General features: G+C 41.6%; 1 protein-coding gene across 1 annotated transcript in view; it reads left to right on the forward strand.

Moving 5' to 3' along the window:
- Positions 1-16277, forward strand: part of STK32A (serine/threonine kinase 32A) — a 133159-nt gene that overhangs the window by 89668 nt on the left and 27214 nt on the right. The window contains exon 7 of the mRNA XM_043590425.1: positions 7454-7543. Coding sequence (XP_043446360.1) covers positions 7454-7543 — 90 coding nt within the window. The remainder of the gene's footprint in view (positions 1-7453; positions 7544-16277) is intronic.

A 16277-nucleotide genomic window follows, 5' to 3' on the forward strand; every position in this document is an offset into this window, starting at 1 on the left:
ATGTTTGGATATATTGGTTCACGAAGGCAGACCTGTAGGACCCACAGCCTGCATGATATAAATGTTCCAGTGGCAGTAAGCTCTTTCTTGTGTGTTTAGGAAGCTGTTGGATGAGGGAGTCCTAAACTGCACAGCTCCTTATTCATTTGACTTTTACAAAAGGGATTTACGGGGGCGCCTGGGTGGCTCAGTCGGTTAAGCGTCCGACTTCGGCTCAGGTCACGATCTCACGGTCCGTGAGTTCGAGCCCCACGTCGGGCTCTGGGCTGATGGCTCAAAGCCTGGAGCCTGCTTCCGATTCTGTGCCTCCTTCTCTCTTTGCCCCTCCCCCGTTCATGCTCTGTCTCTCTCTGTCTCAAAAATAAATAAACGTTAAAAAAAAATTAAAAAAAAAAAGGGATTTACGGTAGGACCGAAACTCCCAAGTACCATCCATTGCTCATTACTTATTTACCTGGGTGCATTTTACACCTGAGTGGCCAGCCCCTATCTGTGCTCGAGGGCTAAGAAACACTTTTGTGTATGACCTCTAATTTCAAAGCTCAGGGTCATTATTTATTTATGGACTGTCTAAAAAGATTCTTTCCACTTCCTTCCAGGGCCTAATTTCTTCCTTCCCTTTACTACTTCTGACATTTGGGAGCAGATGCTCAGAATCTCAGAAATGTGAGCAATAGTGAGACTTAGCATGAAGGTGACTTTCCTGAGAATACCAGCTGTCCCTGCCTCAAGTAAGAAGCCAGGAGCCTCTCTCACCCTGGTGCAGATAAACTCTGTGGAGCTTCACAATTTTGAGAGGGGCCTTCCCTCGCCCAATGAGGCCACTGTTGCACAGTTTAGAAAAAGGTTCTCTGCCCATCACAGCCTTATGAAGACGCATGGCTGGTCAAGCAGAACACAATTTGGGGTTCTGTCCCCACTTGCTCCCTTATCCGATTGCCTTTATGTACAACAGATTGCTTTACCATTTGTTGAGGTTCTGAAGGGAGATATATAGGTCCTGTTGACCTATAAGACTTGTCAAAATTTACCTTCCATTCAGAGAACAATGTTTTCATCTTGGCCCTCAAACATGGCTTCATCTTATTTCTAACATCAAGCCATCCTATTCTCTCTCCTTTGACTTCTTTCTCCTCCTCATTTTCTTGTCAACTTGGTGATTGTAGATTATGAGAAAGGTCTAGAAATAAATTAATCTTCAAGTTTACCTGCCCTTAGAAACTACTCTTGTGGGGCGCCTGAGTGGTTTAGTCGGTTAAGTGTCCACCTCTGGATTTTGGTCGTGATCTCATGGTCATGAGATCAAGCCTTGTGTCAGGCTCCATGCTGAGCATGAAGCCTGCTTGGGATTCTCTGTCTCTCTTCCTCTGTCCACCCCCCCCCCCTCTCTAAAATAAAGAAAATTAAATTTAAAAAAAAAGAAACTACCTTTGTGAAAGTATAATTGTGTAATATTGTAGTTAAGAGTGTGGATTCCAGAGCCAAATTGCCTAAGTTCAAAACCTAGTTCACCCCCTGACTAGCTCTGAGAAATTTCAAAAGACTGTCTAAACTTTCTCTGATTCTTAGTTCTTTGAGGAACCAGAAGAGTAATTCATAGAGCCACTGTAAAAACAAACGAGCATACTATTTATAATCTGCTCGATTGCTGTGCCTGCCAGAAGAAAATCACTCAGATGTTAAATATTAGTATAATTCCATGAGGTTATAGTGGCTTTCTCCCCTAAAGAAGGAAACTTAGGCCTTAGCATCTTGTTTTATGTGACTGTGTCTGTATTAGATGGTCAGTGAAGCTGGGCATTTACCTGTCTTTACTAAAGATTCTTTTGATTTCAGAAGAGATATGCCAAATCTTCTGTGCGTCTACTTGTTATGTCTTGCGTTTAAACAGTTTTGTTCAGCCCTAATTCTCAGGCAACACTTTCAATAGTCTATTCTGCTTTTTCCTTCTGTGCACAGGAGGCTAAGACCATTTATCAGGGCATTTTACTGTTGGTAAGGCTGGGGCTCTGTTGCTTAGGGGAGTAGGAGTGGCCATCTCAGTGGACCTGAGGGACCATCCAAATCTACACCTAGTACCTAGTGTACTGACCCTCCCATTCATAAGTTTTGGGGTTTCAACAATGACTTAAGAGGACTTTTTGTCTTAATTTCTCATCCTGAACTCACCTGGAGAATAACCACAGTTAGTAAGAGAAACAGCATTTTGGAAGGGAGTGGATATGTGAATGGGATAGAAGCAAACAAGAGAGCTATTTCCAAAACACTGCCCTGGGGATCCCTTTCTGAAGAAAATAATTTTTTAAGGTTATTCGCTGTTTACTCAGATTCTGAAAACCTAAGGCTTTCAGGCATTGCTCGGGGACCGTAATTAACCACTCTTAAATGAACACATTCCTGGTAACTCCCACCCCCCAGCTCATTTTGTAGAGCTGCTCTTGTGAGAATCAGCTGACCCACAAATCGATGCCTGCCTTTTTGAGTGTCTTCTGGTGTGATTTTCCACGTCTCATATATGAAGCCCTCAATTTGTCCTCTGCATCCACAGTTACAGAATGGCACCCCTGATGGGCCATCACATGCACCTTTTGCACTGGGATTTTAGCAGCCGTGGCTGCTGACCGTCTGTCTCTGACATTCCTTCGATGCCTGTTCCTCCAAGCAAGCTGTGTGTCACATCACACTGCTTACATTTTAATTCAGCACCCGTCAGTGACAGGCAGAAACTCTGTTCTATTCTTCCTGATCCATACTGGTTCATATTCATCAGAAAAGACCGATTTAAAGGAACTAAATCCTTTTGTAAAATGGATAATCTTTCCACCACGTCAGTGAACATTCAGAATTTGAGTGAAAAAATGTTTTTAATTTAGAACATACCTGTTACTGTCTCCCCCCGCCCTCCCCCCACACACGTCTCATTCGCTGTCTCAGAGCCCAAGCTTGGCATTAGATCTTGGATGGCTTATCATCAGTTGTCCTGATACATATTTTCGTATCCTACCAACTAAAGTACCCCATCCAGTTCTATCAATTCCATGGTGTCTAAATTTTTGTGTTTGTCTTAAATTATTCAGGAAATAAATGCTACATCCAGAGGAGCGATAATGTCTGCCTGGCATAGCTGAGAAAACGACAATTATGGCATCATCTATAATTTAGTTTCCTTAATATCCTCCCTAATCCCAGGGAACAGAGAAAAGCAAAAACTCACTCGGGGGGTATGAAGAACTAAGCCTACTGCTTGAACAGCTTCGCCCTTGCAGAGTCCCAAAATGGGCCTAAATATCAAGTGGGTAGCATCTTTTTAAGAAAAAGATGTTTGTTATATTTGTATTTAATGCATTATAATTATATGTAATGTATAAATTTACATAGAAGTGTATTTATATATTCATAAACATATAATACAATGTATTATAACATATATATGTGTATATATATGTGTATATATAATATATATATATACACATATATATGTATATATGTGTATATATACACATATATTATATATAATATACATATCCTAATATACATTATATGCTCATTATATAATATACATTATGTATTTTTATAAATATCTATATCAATCTATATATATGGAGAGAGAGAATCATAGCGCCCTATATTCAAATTCATTAGGTCTCAAATAATCAAATTCGTTAAGTCTCTGGTAGTGCCTAAGGATATGCATTTTTAACAAGAACCCCAGGATGATGTGACACACATACTTTCAGTATCTTCAGGTGGCAGACATGTTTGAAAGTTGGGGAACACCAGCTGACCGGTTATGGTGTCCTGGAGACCTGTGTTGAGACAGATCCCCAGGCGGAACACAGGCACAGTGAGAAAAACGTGTAAGTCAAGACAATAATGACAGCTGGAGCAAATGACTCATTACTATCATTTTAGATTTGTAATGCGATCCTCTGTCTCAAGGTACAGAGGTGAGAAGACCAGGCAAAACTGCTTTTCTAGGGGCACCCAATCAGGACCTTCTGAGTCCTGTACCTGAAAATCTTCACCCTAAAGTAGTGGTTGTAACTGGGGATGGTTTAGCTCTACTTCCTGTCCCCATAGAGGACACGTGGCAGTGCCTAGAGACGTTTTTGATTGTCAGGATTCCAGCCAGGAGTGGGAAGTGCTGTTGGCATCCATAGTGAACTTCCTGCAATGCATAGGACAGCCCTCACAGCAAAGAATTACCAGGTCCAAGAGGTTGAGAAACTCTGAGTAAGGTCCTGGGCTTATGGTCCCTCATTCCCAAGGCAATTCCCACATCCCTCAACCAGTGGGCACCTGAGCCTTCCCCTGTGAGTCAGCACTTAGATGCATTTTCACAGCACAGTCGAAACCCGGCAGAGAGCCTGCCAGGTATGGCAGCATCCTGGGCCTGACCCTGTAGCTTCGGGCCAGTGTCCATGGGCTCTGTGGAGTTCTGCTTGCGTTGTTTGGCTAAGACCACCAGGCTCCACATTCCAGGAGATCCTGGCCCTCAGACAATTTCTCCCCACCCTTCCTTGTGCACCGTGGCAGGGAAACAAACTCTGAGCCAACCGGGAAGTGGTTGTTTCAGTGTATCCAGCTCTTTGGTCTTGTGATAAAGCACAAGACGTTTTGGGGAGATTTGTAACCCAATAAAGGGGGCCTGGACAAACTTCTTGATTCTAATCCCAGCTCTGCTACTTCTGAGGCCTGTGAAATTAATTTTTTTAATGTTTTTATTTATTTTTGAGACAGAGAGAGACAGAACATGAGTTCTGAGGGACAGAGAGAGAGGGAGACACAGAGACTCCAGGCTCCGAGCTGTCAGCACAGAGCCCGATGTGGGGCTGGAACTCAAAGACTGTGAGGTCATGACCTGAGCCGAAGTCGGGCGCTCAACCAACGGAGCCACCCAGGCGCCACTGAGCCCTGTGAAATTAACCACAAACAACTTTTCCATTAAATAGGGACTATTTCACTAGGCTGCCCTGTTTGAACAATGACCATTAATCAAATAAATGTAAATACTACTGAAAAATAAAATTCAACATTCCTTCAACCAAATTCAAAAGAAATATATAACACGTACTTACCGCGTCAGGATCTTCTACGAAGCCAGGCCTGTTCTAAAAGAGTGTTCTCACAATTTACTGAGTATCAGAATCACCTGGGAGGCTTGTTCAGACTCTGGGCTCCATCCTCAGTTTCTAATTCAGTAGGCTGTGGGAGCAGGGGCGGGGGGGCGCGGGTCGTGCTCCAGAATTTGCATTTCTAACACGTTTCCAGGTGTTGCTGTTGATGCTGGTCTGAGGACCACACTTTCAGAACCACGAGGCTCCAAAACAGCTTCTATCTTTTTTTTTTTTTCCACATGAGATGGATAATCTCAGGATTGGAGCTGGCTTAGGACATCCACTCAGGCTAGAGGATCACATGCCTGGCTGCTCCTCTGAACCACCTGTGGAGTTTCTGGTTGTTTTTCACTCAGATTCCTGGCTTTCCTACCATCCCACTGCTAACAGAGTATCCACAGAGTGGGCTCCAGACGTATGCGTTTGCCAAAATGGCACTGAAGTTTCTGATCATGAGAAATGGCAACAGTTGAACACTTTCTTCTTCCCAAATGCTGGCTGGCCTAAGTCTGCCCCAGTATTATTTTATCTGATTTCCCCAGTACACTCGTGAGAAAATCCCTGTTATCATTCCAGCTTTACAGAGAAGGTGTCACCTTTTTAAGGTAATACGGCTAGTTAGTGGTAGAACGTGGACTTGAAACCAGGCATTCTGACTCCACAGAACAAGCTTGTAACTACCATGTCTCCAGGCTGACCTGATTTGGATCAATGAGCCCCGTGCACATGACCTGTGGGAAGAAAGAAAGAACCAAACAGAGACAATTTAGGCAGTGATAGAAGACCTACCAGAATCATTTGTTAGTAGGGCTGCCTAGGTGGCTCAGTCGGTTAGGCATGTGACTTTGGCTCAGGTTATGACCTCCTGGTTCTTGAGCTCGAGCCCCACCTCAGGTTCTGTGCTGACAGCCTGGAGCCTCCCGTGGATTCTGTGTCCCCCTCTCTCTGACCCTCCTGCACTCACATTCTCTCTCTCAAAAATAATAAAAATTAAAAAAAATCATCTGTTGGTACTATTCAGGCAAGAATACGTTCACTTTCAGCTAGACACATGCTATTCTTACTTTATTAAAATGTCATCACACAAGCGACACAAAACACCATTTTGCACAAAACAAAACCCCAGCAAGAAAGACAGTGAGATTTGTCTTTAGCAGAGGCTGGGTGCTATGAGGGAGCAGATCGAGAAGTTCGGCAGTGGGGAGTGTGGACCGTGAGTCGTGGAAACAGGAGCAGATGACATCTCCTCCGATTACAGCCATGTCGCATCACAACCACAGAGCATGTAAATGGAAATGCCAACACTTCAAGGTCCTCCAAAAGCATATGAATTTTGTGCCAACAGCTAACATAACGGACTTATTGGCCTGAGCTTCTGCTACTGCCCTCTTCCTCCTTGCAGCTGGAAATGCAGGGACCCTAACACTCTCTGCAGAGTGTGCTGATGGCAGGGATGAAGTGTTAGACTCCCACTCTGTGGCCATGAGTGTCAGAGCTGGGAGAGACTCTAGAGATGATTAGTCCACTCTTTTCTTTTTTTTCTTTTCTTTTCTTTTCTTTTTTTTCTTCTCTTTTGTTTTTCAAAAAGAAACTCGAGTTCAGCATAGGGAAGGGACTGGGAAGTCTATCATGTATTAAGGGCAGAGTTCAGGGCAGAAATCAGGTGTCTTGGCTCCCAGCCTAGGGCTCATTATACAGCCTCTTTATGAATAAAACTTGACTTTTTTTTGCCCCTGCCTTCGCCCCCAAACATTTTGTTGGGAGCGGAGAGAGGACAACCTAAACTATCACACAAAAATGCTAATAATATTTCAGAAAAATGAGGAGGAAAAAGGACTCTTTCTTGGCAAAAATAAATAAATAAATACATGTGTCCATGTTCGTGTCAGCTTTATAGTAATGATATTTAGCTCTGGAAAAAAAAAATCCCATAGGAGACACTTGGAAAATGCTTGGAAATTCGATACTTAGAATAGCTTTTGGCTGCCTCCCTCTTGATGCTCTCAGGTGATACCAACTTAAAACGTTGCCAACAAAACGTTGTAAGTGGGACTACCAGAGTGTGAGCTCTTAACCACCTAGGGTAGACAGATTGAGCTGCAGATTACCATCAGATCCTCAGTTTGGCATATGTGTTCTGGCCGCCAGAGAGTTGCTGGTTGAAGACCCTGCTGGTCTTGAGGACAGAATAATTGTGCCACTACTGCCTGTACCCAATGGCAACAGGCGTGCAAGAACTGACAGACCAAGCTTCCAGAGGCTCTCAGGGAGAAGCGTGGTTGCGGCACTGAGTTGAATGGGACTTAACGTTCTGTGTGGTGCTTTTGTCTCGCCAGGGCACGTGCACATCACAGACTTCAACATCGCGGCGATGCTGCCCAGGGAGACGCGGCTCACCACCGTGGCGGGCACCAAGCCTTACATGGGTATGGGCTTCACGAGTGGCGGGGTTAAAGAGCAAGGCTTTTGTTTTAAATTTGGTAGACATTTAGTCCGGGTCCAATAATCCGTAGGCATTTGCAGCTAGAAATGCCAAGTACCCCTCTGACTTTACCGGAGAAGCTTCTGATTTCCCGGGTCGGAGATGAGCCTCAGGATTTTCCATTTAGCAAGCACCCAATCTGATCTTGATTCGGGAGGGCCAGTGATGACACTTCGAAAGACCGTTTTATGAGTTATGTAGGACAGCTTCTACCCACTTCCTAACAAAGAATAGTAGTGGATTGAATAAATGTCTACTAATTGCCTCTATGTGCTTAGCAGGGTATCGGGTACAGGTGACTCTGCAGTGAGCAAAACACACAAGATCTCCAGCTCATAGAGCTTACTTTCTAGTGAGAAGAGTTTCAACAAATAGAATCAAATAGAAGTTAAATGCAGTAACAAATCAGATGGTAATAAGCGACGTAAGTATTACTCTACCCGTCATTTGCATATCCCTACATTACATACATAGGGCTGTAAAGTTCACACAGTGCCTCCCACTTGCTATTTTGGTTTTAGTTTTAACACCACGACAAACCCATGAGTTCTCCTTTTGAAAGATGGAGAACTGGATTTTTCCTGAAGATTCAAAATATACCCAGAGGGAGACTAAAAGGCTAAGGTTAGGTGCCGAAATTGTCAACAAGGTCTCACATTTAATTATGTTAACACTCACAAATTACTGCACATTGTAAGTGCTGTTGTTGGAGATGGCATCTGTGTGTAGACACCAATCTGGCTGAATTAGCCCTGTCTCTCCCCTCCACCCCCAGAGATGTAAAGACAGAACTATGGCCCTTTCCCCAAAAGTGTTCAGCAAGAGGGGCTTTTCCCTTCTTCCCACTATTCCCAAGACAGGTGAGTCAGACCTCAAGAGAATTGTCTGTAACGTCTGTGTGCAGCTGTGAGAATAGTGACCTGGTTTTCCAGTCTTAGTCAATGTCTGGTTCATCACAGCACTTGCTGACTGCTCCTGGTACTAATGGAGCCTGAGCTATCCCTGGAGGGTTGATAAGTTTGGAGTTCAGTCTTCCTGGGGACTATAACATCAGGAGACAGATAGGTAGCAGTGTGTGAGTGTGTGTTGGGGTGAGGGATATGGATTAGCCACAGGATGGGATCCAGTAGACTGGAGGGAGGGAGGTTCCGGTCAGCGTGGCTTACTAGAAACACCACCAGTTCTAGTAGTGCTCAATTATACCAGAATCTTGGAGGTGACACCCAAGGGTAGGGTCATTTAAAAGCTCTTCAGGTAATGCTGCCGTGTAGCCAGACTTGAGAAGCTCTGTCACGGATCGTGAGCCACGTCGGCTACTAGAAGCAACTAAAGAGAGATCACCCTGGGGCAGGGACACAGCATTTGTGTTAGGATTGCTGTGCCTCCAGTATCCTTCTTCCATGTCCTAAAATAAATGGTACTTTCTGGGAAAAGGGAGAAGGGATATGAGAGACAGATTGGCTGTCTCCACATCAGGATGGCTGAATCCAGCTGCATGACATGGGGAGGCTCTGGATCAGATACGACATTAGTCTTTAAATTCGTAGGACTGCATTTTAAAGTATCTGAAGTAGATGTTTTAATAAGCAAACAGAATTTAAATGTTTTAAGCCACAGACTGCACTATCTTTGAGGGAGCCCCCTACCCAACAAAAATGGGAAGATAGACACTGCATAGTTCTTGGCAACTGATAAAAGGATAAACACTATGCTTCTACCCTAATTAGTTGAGATGCTTAGAACAGATGATGCCCCTGGTTAAACCAGTGGAATTAGGAGGTAGAACGAACTGTACTGACTAGATATGGTCGGAGTAATTTATGAGCAAAAAATCTGAACTTGAAATCAAGGGTAAGAGCAAAGCCACTTCTTTTAATATCTCATTCTCTTCCTCATGTAACTAGAGAGAGGAAAAGAAAACCCCCACATGCAGGGCCACCTCACTTTCCAAGAGAAAGAAATCCTCTATGGGAAAAAATGAGTCTTCTTTTAGATGATATTTGAACAACTAGAAATGTCCTGGCTTCCTATTACCAGTGGGGGGAATAAATCTCCTTTGTCACTTCTAAAATAATGGACACATATAATTCAGCCTATTTTCTGCTTAAAACCCACAGTACTCAGATGATAAAAGGGAATATCTGAGCCTGCTGGTCTGATGAATTTATTCTGCAGGTTTCCTGGGTTTCCATATTAAGGGCTATTTTCTTGGAGCCAAATCAGAATGTGCATCTGGGTTTTCTAGGCCTGGTTTCCATGGTGAGAGGAGTAAAGGGAGGCTACCCTTCATTTCTCTTCCCAGTGATTTTAAATACAATACCCGTATAATTGAATTCTCCTCAAATTTGGCATTTCGAGTCCTTTTACAACCCAGAGCTAGGAAATTGGAATGCATTCAAGGTTCTCTACGCCTCTCCACCTTCACCCTTATAATTAACAGTTACTAATATTTATTGAAAGCTTTCTATGGGCCAGACAATGTGTTAAACGTTTAACATTCATTTACTCATTTATTTTTTCTTGATGACTCTATGAGGCAGACTATAATTATCACCATTTTACAATGAGGAAATAAGAAGCTAAGTAATTTGCCCAATATCACATGGCTAATCATTAAAAAAAAAAAAAAAAAAGCCTACACTTAAAGTAAGCTCTGTCTGACTTCAGAAAGTCGAGCTTCTCCCTGAGAGAGAGAGATAAAGGGAGAAATTATTTTTAGAAATTGTGGTCCTGGGGCGCCTGGGTGGCGCAGTCGGTTAAGCGTCCGACTTCAGCCAGGTCACGATCTCGCGGTCCGTGAGTTCAAGCCCCGCGTCGGGCTCTGGGCTGATGGCTCAGAGCCTGGAGCCTGTTTCCCATTCTGTGTCTCCCTCTCTCTCTGCCCCTCCCCCATTCATGCTCTGTCTCTCTCTGTCCCAAAAATAAATACACGTTGAAAAAAAAATTAAAAAAAAAAAAAAAGAAAAGAAAAGAAAAGAAACTGTGGTCCTTAAAAGGTTGTAAGTCAATTTAGGGAAGCCAGACTTGTAGAAGTGTTTCCTGTATCATTAAAAATGAGAATCTGTTGGGGCGCCTGGGTGGCTCAGTCAGTTAAGCGTCTGACTTCAGCTCAGGTCATGATCTCACACCTTGTGAATTCGAGCCCCACAGCGGACTCTGTGCTGACAGCTCAGAGCCTGGAGCCTGCTTGGGATTCTGTGCCGCTCTCTTGCTCTGCCTCTTCCCTGCTCATGCTCTATCTCTCTCTGTCTCAAGAATAAATAAAACATTTAGGGATGCTTGGGTGGCTCAGTCGGTTAAGTGTCCAACTTCAGCTGAAGTCAGATATCCCTGATCTCAGGGTTCTTGAGTTTGAACCCTGAGTCGGGTTCTGTGCTGACAGCTCAGAGCCTGAAGCCTGCTTCAGATTCTGTGTCTTCCCCTCTCTCTGCCCTCCCCCATTCATGCTTTGTCTCTCTCTCTCTCAAAAATAAAATAAACAATAAAAAAAAGAATAAAACATTTAAAAAAAATGAGGATCTGTCATCCCTTAGCTCTTTATGCAAAGGTTGCCCTTCCTTTGATTTTGGGGTAAGAGTCCTTCTAAAAGGTGTCATAGGTAGAAGTCTGCTTTTTCTTTTTGAAAACTATGTTCCAAATAATTTGGTAATATCTATGTAACAGACACGAGTACTCATTTTATAGTGCATTGTACCCGTTTATAGTACTCATTTGCAGTTATAGAAAGAAAAAATATTCTAAGGAGAAAGAAAGAAAACTAGGATGAAATACTGATGATCATAGGAATATATGACATCTACTAAGAAGAGATGTTGGGCACATTACTGTATACAGCAGTTTCCTGGCTCTGGAAAGGCGAGGATGAACAGTCGGACAGTTCTGAGCCACCTTCCCTTCAGAATCTTTTAGCTTCTTGTTCCCTTCCCTCCTTACTCACCCTCACTCCTACCTCTGTGTGAATATAACCCAGATCACTTACAGCTTAACCAATTAAAACATTCTTCTCTTTCCAGTTAAAAACAAAGCAAATTCACTATGGCAAATGTGTAAAATGCTGATAAGCAAAAGGCAGTTAAATTAATCCATCTACTTGTAGATATTTATGCTTTCCTTCCAGACCTTTTTATCTGTGTGTACACACACACACACACACACACATGTTTTTCTTTATTAAAAGTTGGATCATACTGAATTTTGTACCCTAAATTTTCACTTTATAATGTGATAGCAATAGACAAAATGAGCATTTATGATGGCCCAAGCACTTGCTAAGGTTTTAACATTTATTGTACCATTACATTCTCAAAGCAACCCTATGAAATAGGCTTACCATTATTCTGATTCCACAGATTAAAAAAAAAATCAGGGGGCGCCTGGGTGGCGCAGTCGGTTAAGCATCCGACTTCAGCCAGGTCACAATCTCGCGGTCCGGGAGTTCGAGCCCCGCGTCAGGCACTGGGCTGATGGCTCAGAGCCTGGAGCCTGTTTCCCATTCTGTGTCTCCCTCTCTCTCTGCCCCTTCCCTGTTCATGCTCTGTCTCTCTCTGTCCCAAAAATAAATAAATGTTGAAAAAAAAAATTTAAAAAAAAAAAAAATCAGGCCAGGTGAGAAAGTGACAAGAATGTATCACACAGGAAGTAACAAAGTTAATGAAGCTAAACCCACGTCTAACAAATCTTGAGCCATGGCACTGATGGTGATAATGATGGTGAGGATGATTAAGATACAATATCTGACATTAACTGAGGTCTTCCTGTGTACCAAGCACTGTTCCAAGTGCGTGTATTACATTGTTTAAACTAAAACTTCCATGAGGTCAATACTCCGGTTGTTTCCACTTGAAACATGCAAGCCGAGAAATTAAGCACTTTCTCAAGGTGGAGTTAGGTATACAACTGTGAGGCTCAGAGTCTCAACTCTACTATGCTGTGCAACCTCTCTGCCTCCATTCTATAAACCTGCCTCAGCCAGAAATGCAACTTGTTTCTCTCCAACTCCAGAACCTGGTCTTCACGAATGATACTGCTTATTCTCCCATGCCCGTGTATATATAACTATCATTTTTAATGATCATGTGCTTCAGAATTAGAGGGCTGCATCATATTTAACCAATTCCTCGTTATTGAATGTTGGGTTGTTTTTTATTTTGAAATATGAATACTGACCCTTTATCAGATATGTCGTTTGTAAATATCTTCTCTCATTCCATAGTTTTGTTGATTTGTTCCTTCACTGTGCAGAAGCTTTTTATCTTGATAAAGTCACAATAGTTCATGTGTGCTTTTGTTTCCCTTGCCTTCAATAACATGCCTAGTAAGTTGCTCCAGCCGAGGTCAAAGAGGTTGCTGTCTGTGTTCTTCTCTAGGATTTTGGTGGTTTCCTGTCTCACATGTAGGTCTTTCATCCACTTGAATTTATTTTCATGATTTGGTGTATGGTGTAAGAAAGTGGTCCAGTTTCATTAATCTGATAAAGGGTTAGTATCCAAAATCTATAAAGAATTTCTCAAACTCAACACCCAAAACACAAACAACCCAGGTAAGAAATGGGCAGAAGACATGAATAGACACTTTTCCAAAGAAGGCATCCAGATGGCTAACAGACACATGAAAAAATGCTCAACACCAATCATTATCAAGGAAATACAAATTAAAACCACAATGAGATACCACCTCACACCTGTCAGAATGGCTAAAATTAACAACACAAGAGACAATAGGTGTTGGCAAGGATGTAGAGAAAGGGGAACCCTCTTGTACTGTTGGTGGGAATGCAAACTGGTGCAGCCACTCTGGAAAACATTATGGAGGTTCCTCAAAAAAGTTAAAAATAGAACTACCCTATGATTCAGCAATTGCACTATTAGGTATTTACACAAAGGGTACAAAACTACAGATTCAAAAGGGTACATTGTCATTATCAATAATAGCCAAGCTATGGAGAGAGCCCAAACTATTTGACAGAGCCCAGATGTCCATCGACTGATAGATGGATAAAGAAGATGTGGTATACATATACAGTGGAATATTACTTAGCCATCAAAAAGAATGAAATCTTGCAATTTGCAATGACATGGATGGAGCTAGAGGGTATTATGCTAAGTGAAATGAGTCAGTCAGAAAAAGACAAATACATATTCTTTCACTCATATGTGGAATTTAAGAAACAAAACAGATGAACATACGGGAATGGAGGCAGGAGGAGAGAGAGGGAAACAAACCAGAAGTGACTCTTAAAGATACAGAACAAACTGAGGATTAATGGAGGGAGGCGGGTGAGGGAGGGGCTAGATGGTGGATGGGCATTAATGAAGACACTTGTTGTGATAAGCACTTGGTGTTGAATGTAAACCTAAAACCAATATTGCACTGTATGCTAACTAAAATTTAAATTTAAAAAATACAAGTAAATTTGTAATAAAACTCCTATTAGCAGAAATAGGTCCTGTAGTTTGTTTATCTTTATGATAAATTACCACTCAAAGAATTCCTGGTCACTGGATATTTATTTATGTGTTAATGTGTTTCCTTCTGAAAATTTACACTGATTTCTGTTCATTCATTCTGGAAGTGTCTGAGGATATTCACTTCCCTGCATTTTCAGCAGGGCTGAACAATGAATATCTTTAATCTTCCTGAAAAGATGATTTAAAATGATCCCTCATTATGATACTGATACTACACTTCTCTGACTTATTCTATAAATTGTCTGTGCATGCTCTTTGCTCATTTTCTATTAGGGTGTTAATATGTTTATCCTATCCTGATATTTCTTATTAATTATATAAAATAATGTTATTAATTATATAACAATTCTAGCCCCTTATATATTCAGAATATTACAGGGTATCCCATGTGTTATAAATATGATATCCTAATTTTCCATTTACTATTATTATTATGACATTTTTCATATAAAGAACTATTTTGTAATATCATCATACCATTGGTCTTTTTTATAGTTTTTACCTTTGATGCTATTCTTAGTGGGACCTTCTTACCTCCAGATTTTGGATATGATTACCTAATATTTTTATTATTGTTATATTTTCACTTATTCACTTATATTCACTTTATATTTATATATTTATATATATATTATATATTTATATATATAAATATATATTATATATTTATATATTTATATATATATTATATATTTATATATATTTATATATTTTCACTTATTCACTTATATTTTTCCTTATTCCAGTTACATATAATCCTGACTAAAGATGTGTCATAAGGATCTGACACTGGTTTTTGTTAGATCATTACATTAAATAATTGTTTTGAGACAACATATCAAATAAGACCCTTTCATATTGATTTATAATATGTTCATCATGAACTAAATATCCTTATATACTAGTGTCTACATTATGTGGTTTTCAAATCTTAATTGTAGCTTTATAATAATATTGAATACATGAGATGCAGGTCTATGTCTTTGTTTTCAGAAAACCTTTATTATTCACAGATTTTTTTGGTAGATGAAATTTAGACTATCTTTTGTAAGTTTCACTCATTATTTCTATTGCATTACATTTATGGATTAGGTTTTGGGCCCTTGCTTCTTCTTTATTTCTTGACTGAGAATCTAATATCTAGGTGTTCTAAAACCTGAAAACCAAATAATGGAAATCCAGATAGCAAATAGACACATTAAAATGTGTTCAGGCTTGTTAGTAGTCAGGACGTTGCCAATTTAAACCACAATGAAAGATCAGTACGCACTTAGTAGACTAGCAGAATTCAAAAAGTCAGCTAACACCAAGTATGGGTAAGGACGCTGAGGAAAAAAAAAAAACCAAAACAAAACAAAAACCCTCTCATACACTGCTGGTCATGGTGTTAATTGGTACTACCACCGGGTTAAATATGTGAAGATGCGCGTCCTATCCCCCAGCATCTCCCCCTGCAGGAATGTACCCTACAGATGTGTGGACTTTAAGGAGTCTTACACGTATAGGAATGTTCATGGCAGCGTTGTTTGTAACACTCCCAAGTTGAAGACACCCAGATGTTAGGTATTCTCTTAGCACAATGGCCTATTTATCCCTCAGAGTTCTCTGCTACTTCTCAGAGATGCCTGTGGCTTGTCACCCAGGGGAGTATCTGACATGACAACTATGAGGTACTGATAAGGGAAAGGGAAAATAAAGCCCATTCCATCCGGGGGCGGGGTCGGGGCGGGGGGCAGACTGTGGGGTCAGGGTCATTGTCTCCTGAACTGCATGGAGACCTAGGACTTGCAGGAAGGATGCAATCACGCGTGGGAGATGAATGTACGAGGGAATGAGGTCTGCCTAGTTCTGCTACCACAGGCTCTTCCCATTAGGGTCAGTCCTGGGCCTTGTGACGTCAACATTCTGTCCACAGGATTTGGCTTGGGACTTGAGTACCTGGGTAGGTCAGCCCCTGTGCAGGCCCCATGTCACACCGGTTTCCTTTGTCCAGAGGCAACACCTTAGTACCAGAGGCTCGGGTCAGCTGTGTATAGCTTTTGATAAGTAAAATGCCCATTCCTATGAACGTTTGCGTCTCCAGAACGGGCACTGATGTTTGGAGCACTTTCTAGGTGCCAGGCACTGAACTGAGATTTTGGCATCTCATTTAATCTCTCACCTCTAGAAAGATCTCCTGCTTATTATTCTGACCTTGCTGATGAGGATTTC

Source organism: Prionailurus bengalensis, chromosome A1, assembly GCF_016509475.1.
Source record: "Prionailurus bengalensis isolate Pbe53 chromosome A1, Fcat_Pben_1.1_paternal_pri, whole genome shotgun sequence".
Classification (NCBI taxonomy): Eukaryota; Metazoa; Chordata; class Mammalia; order Carnivora; family Felidae; genus Prionailurus; species Prionailurus bengalensis.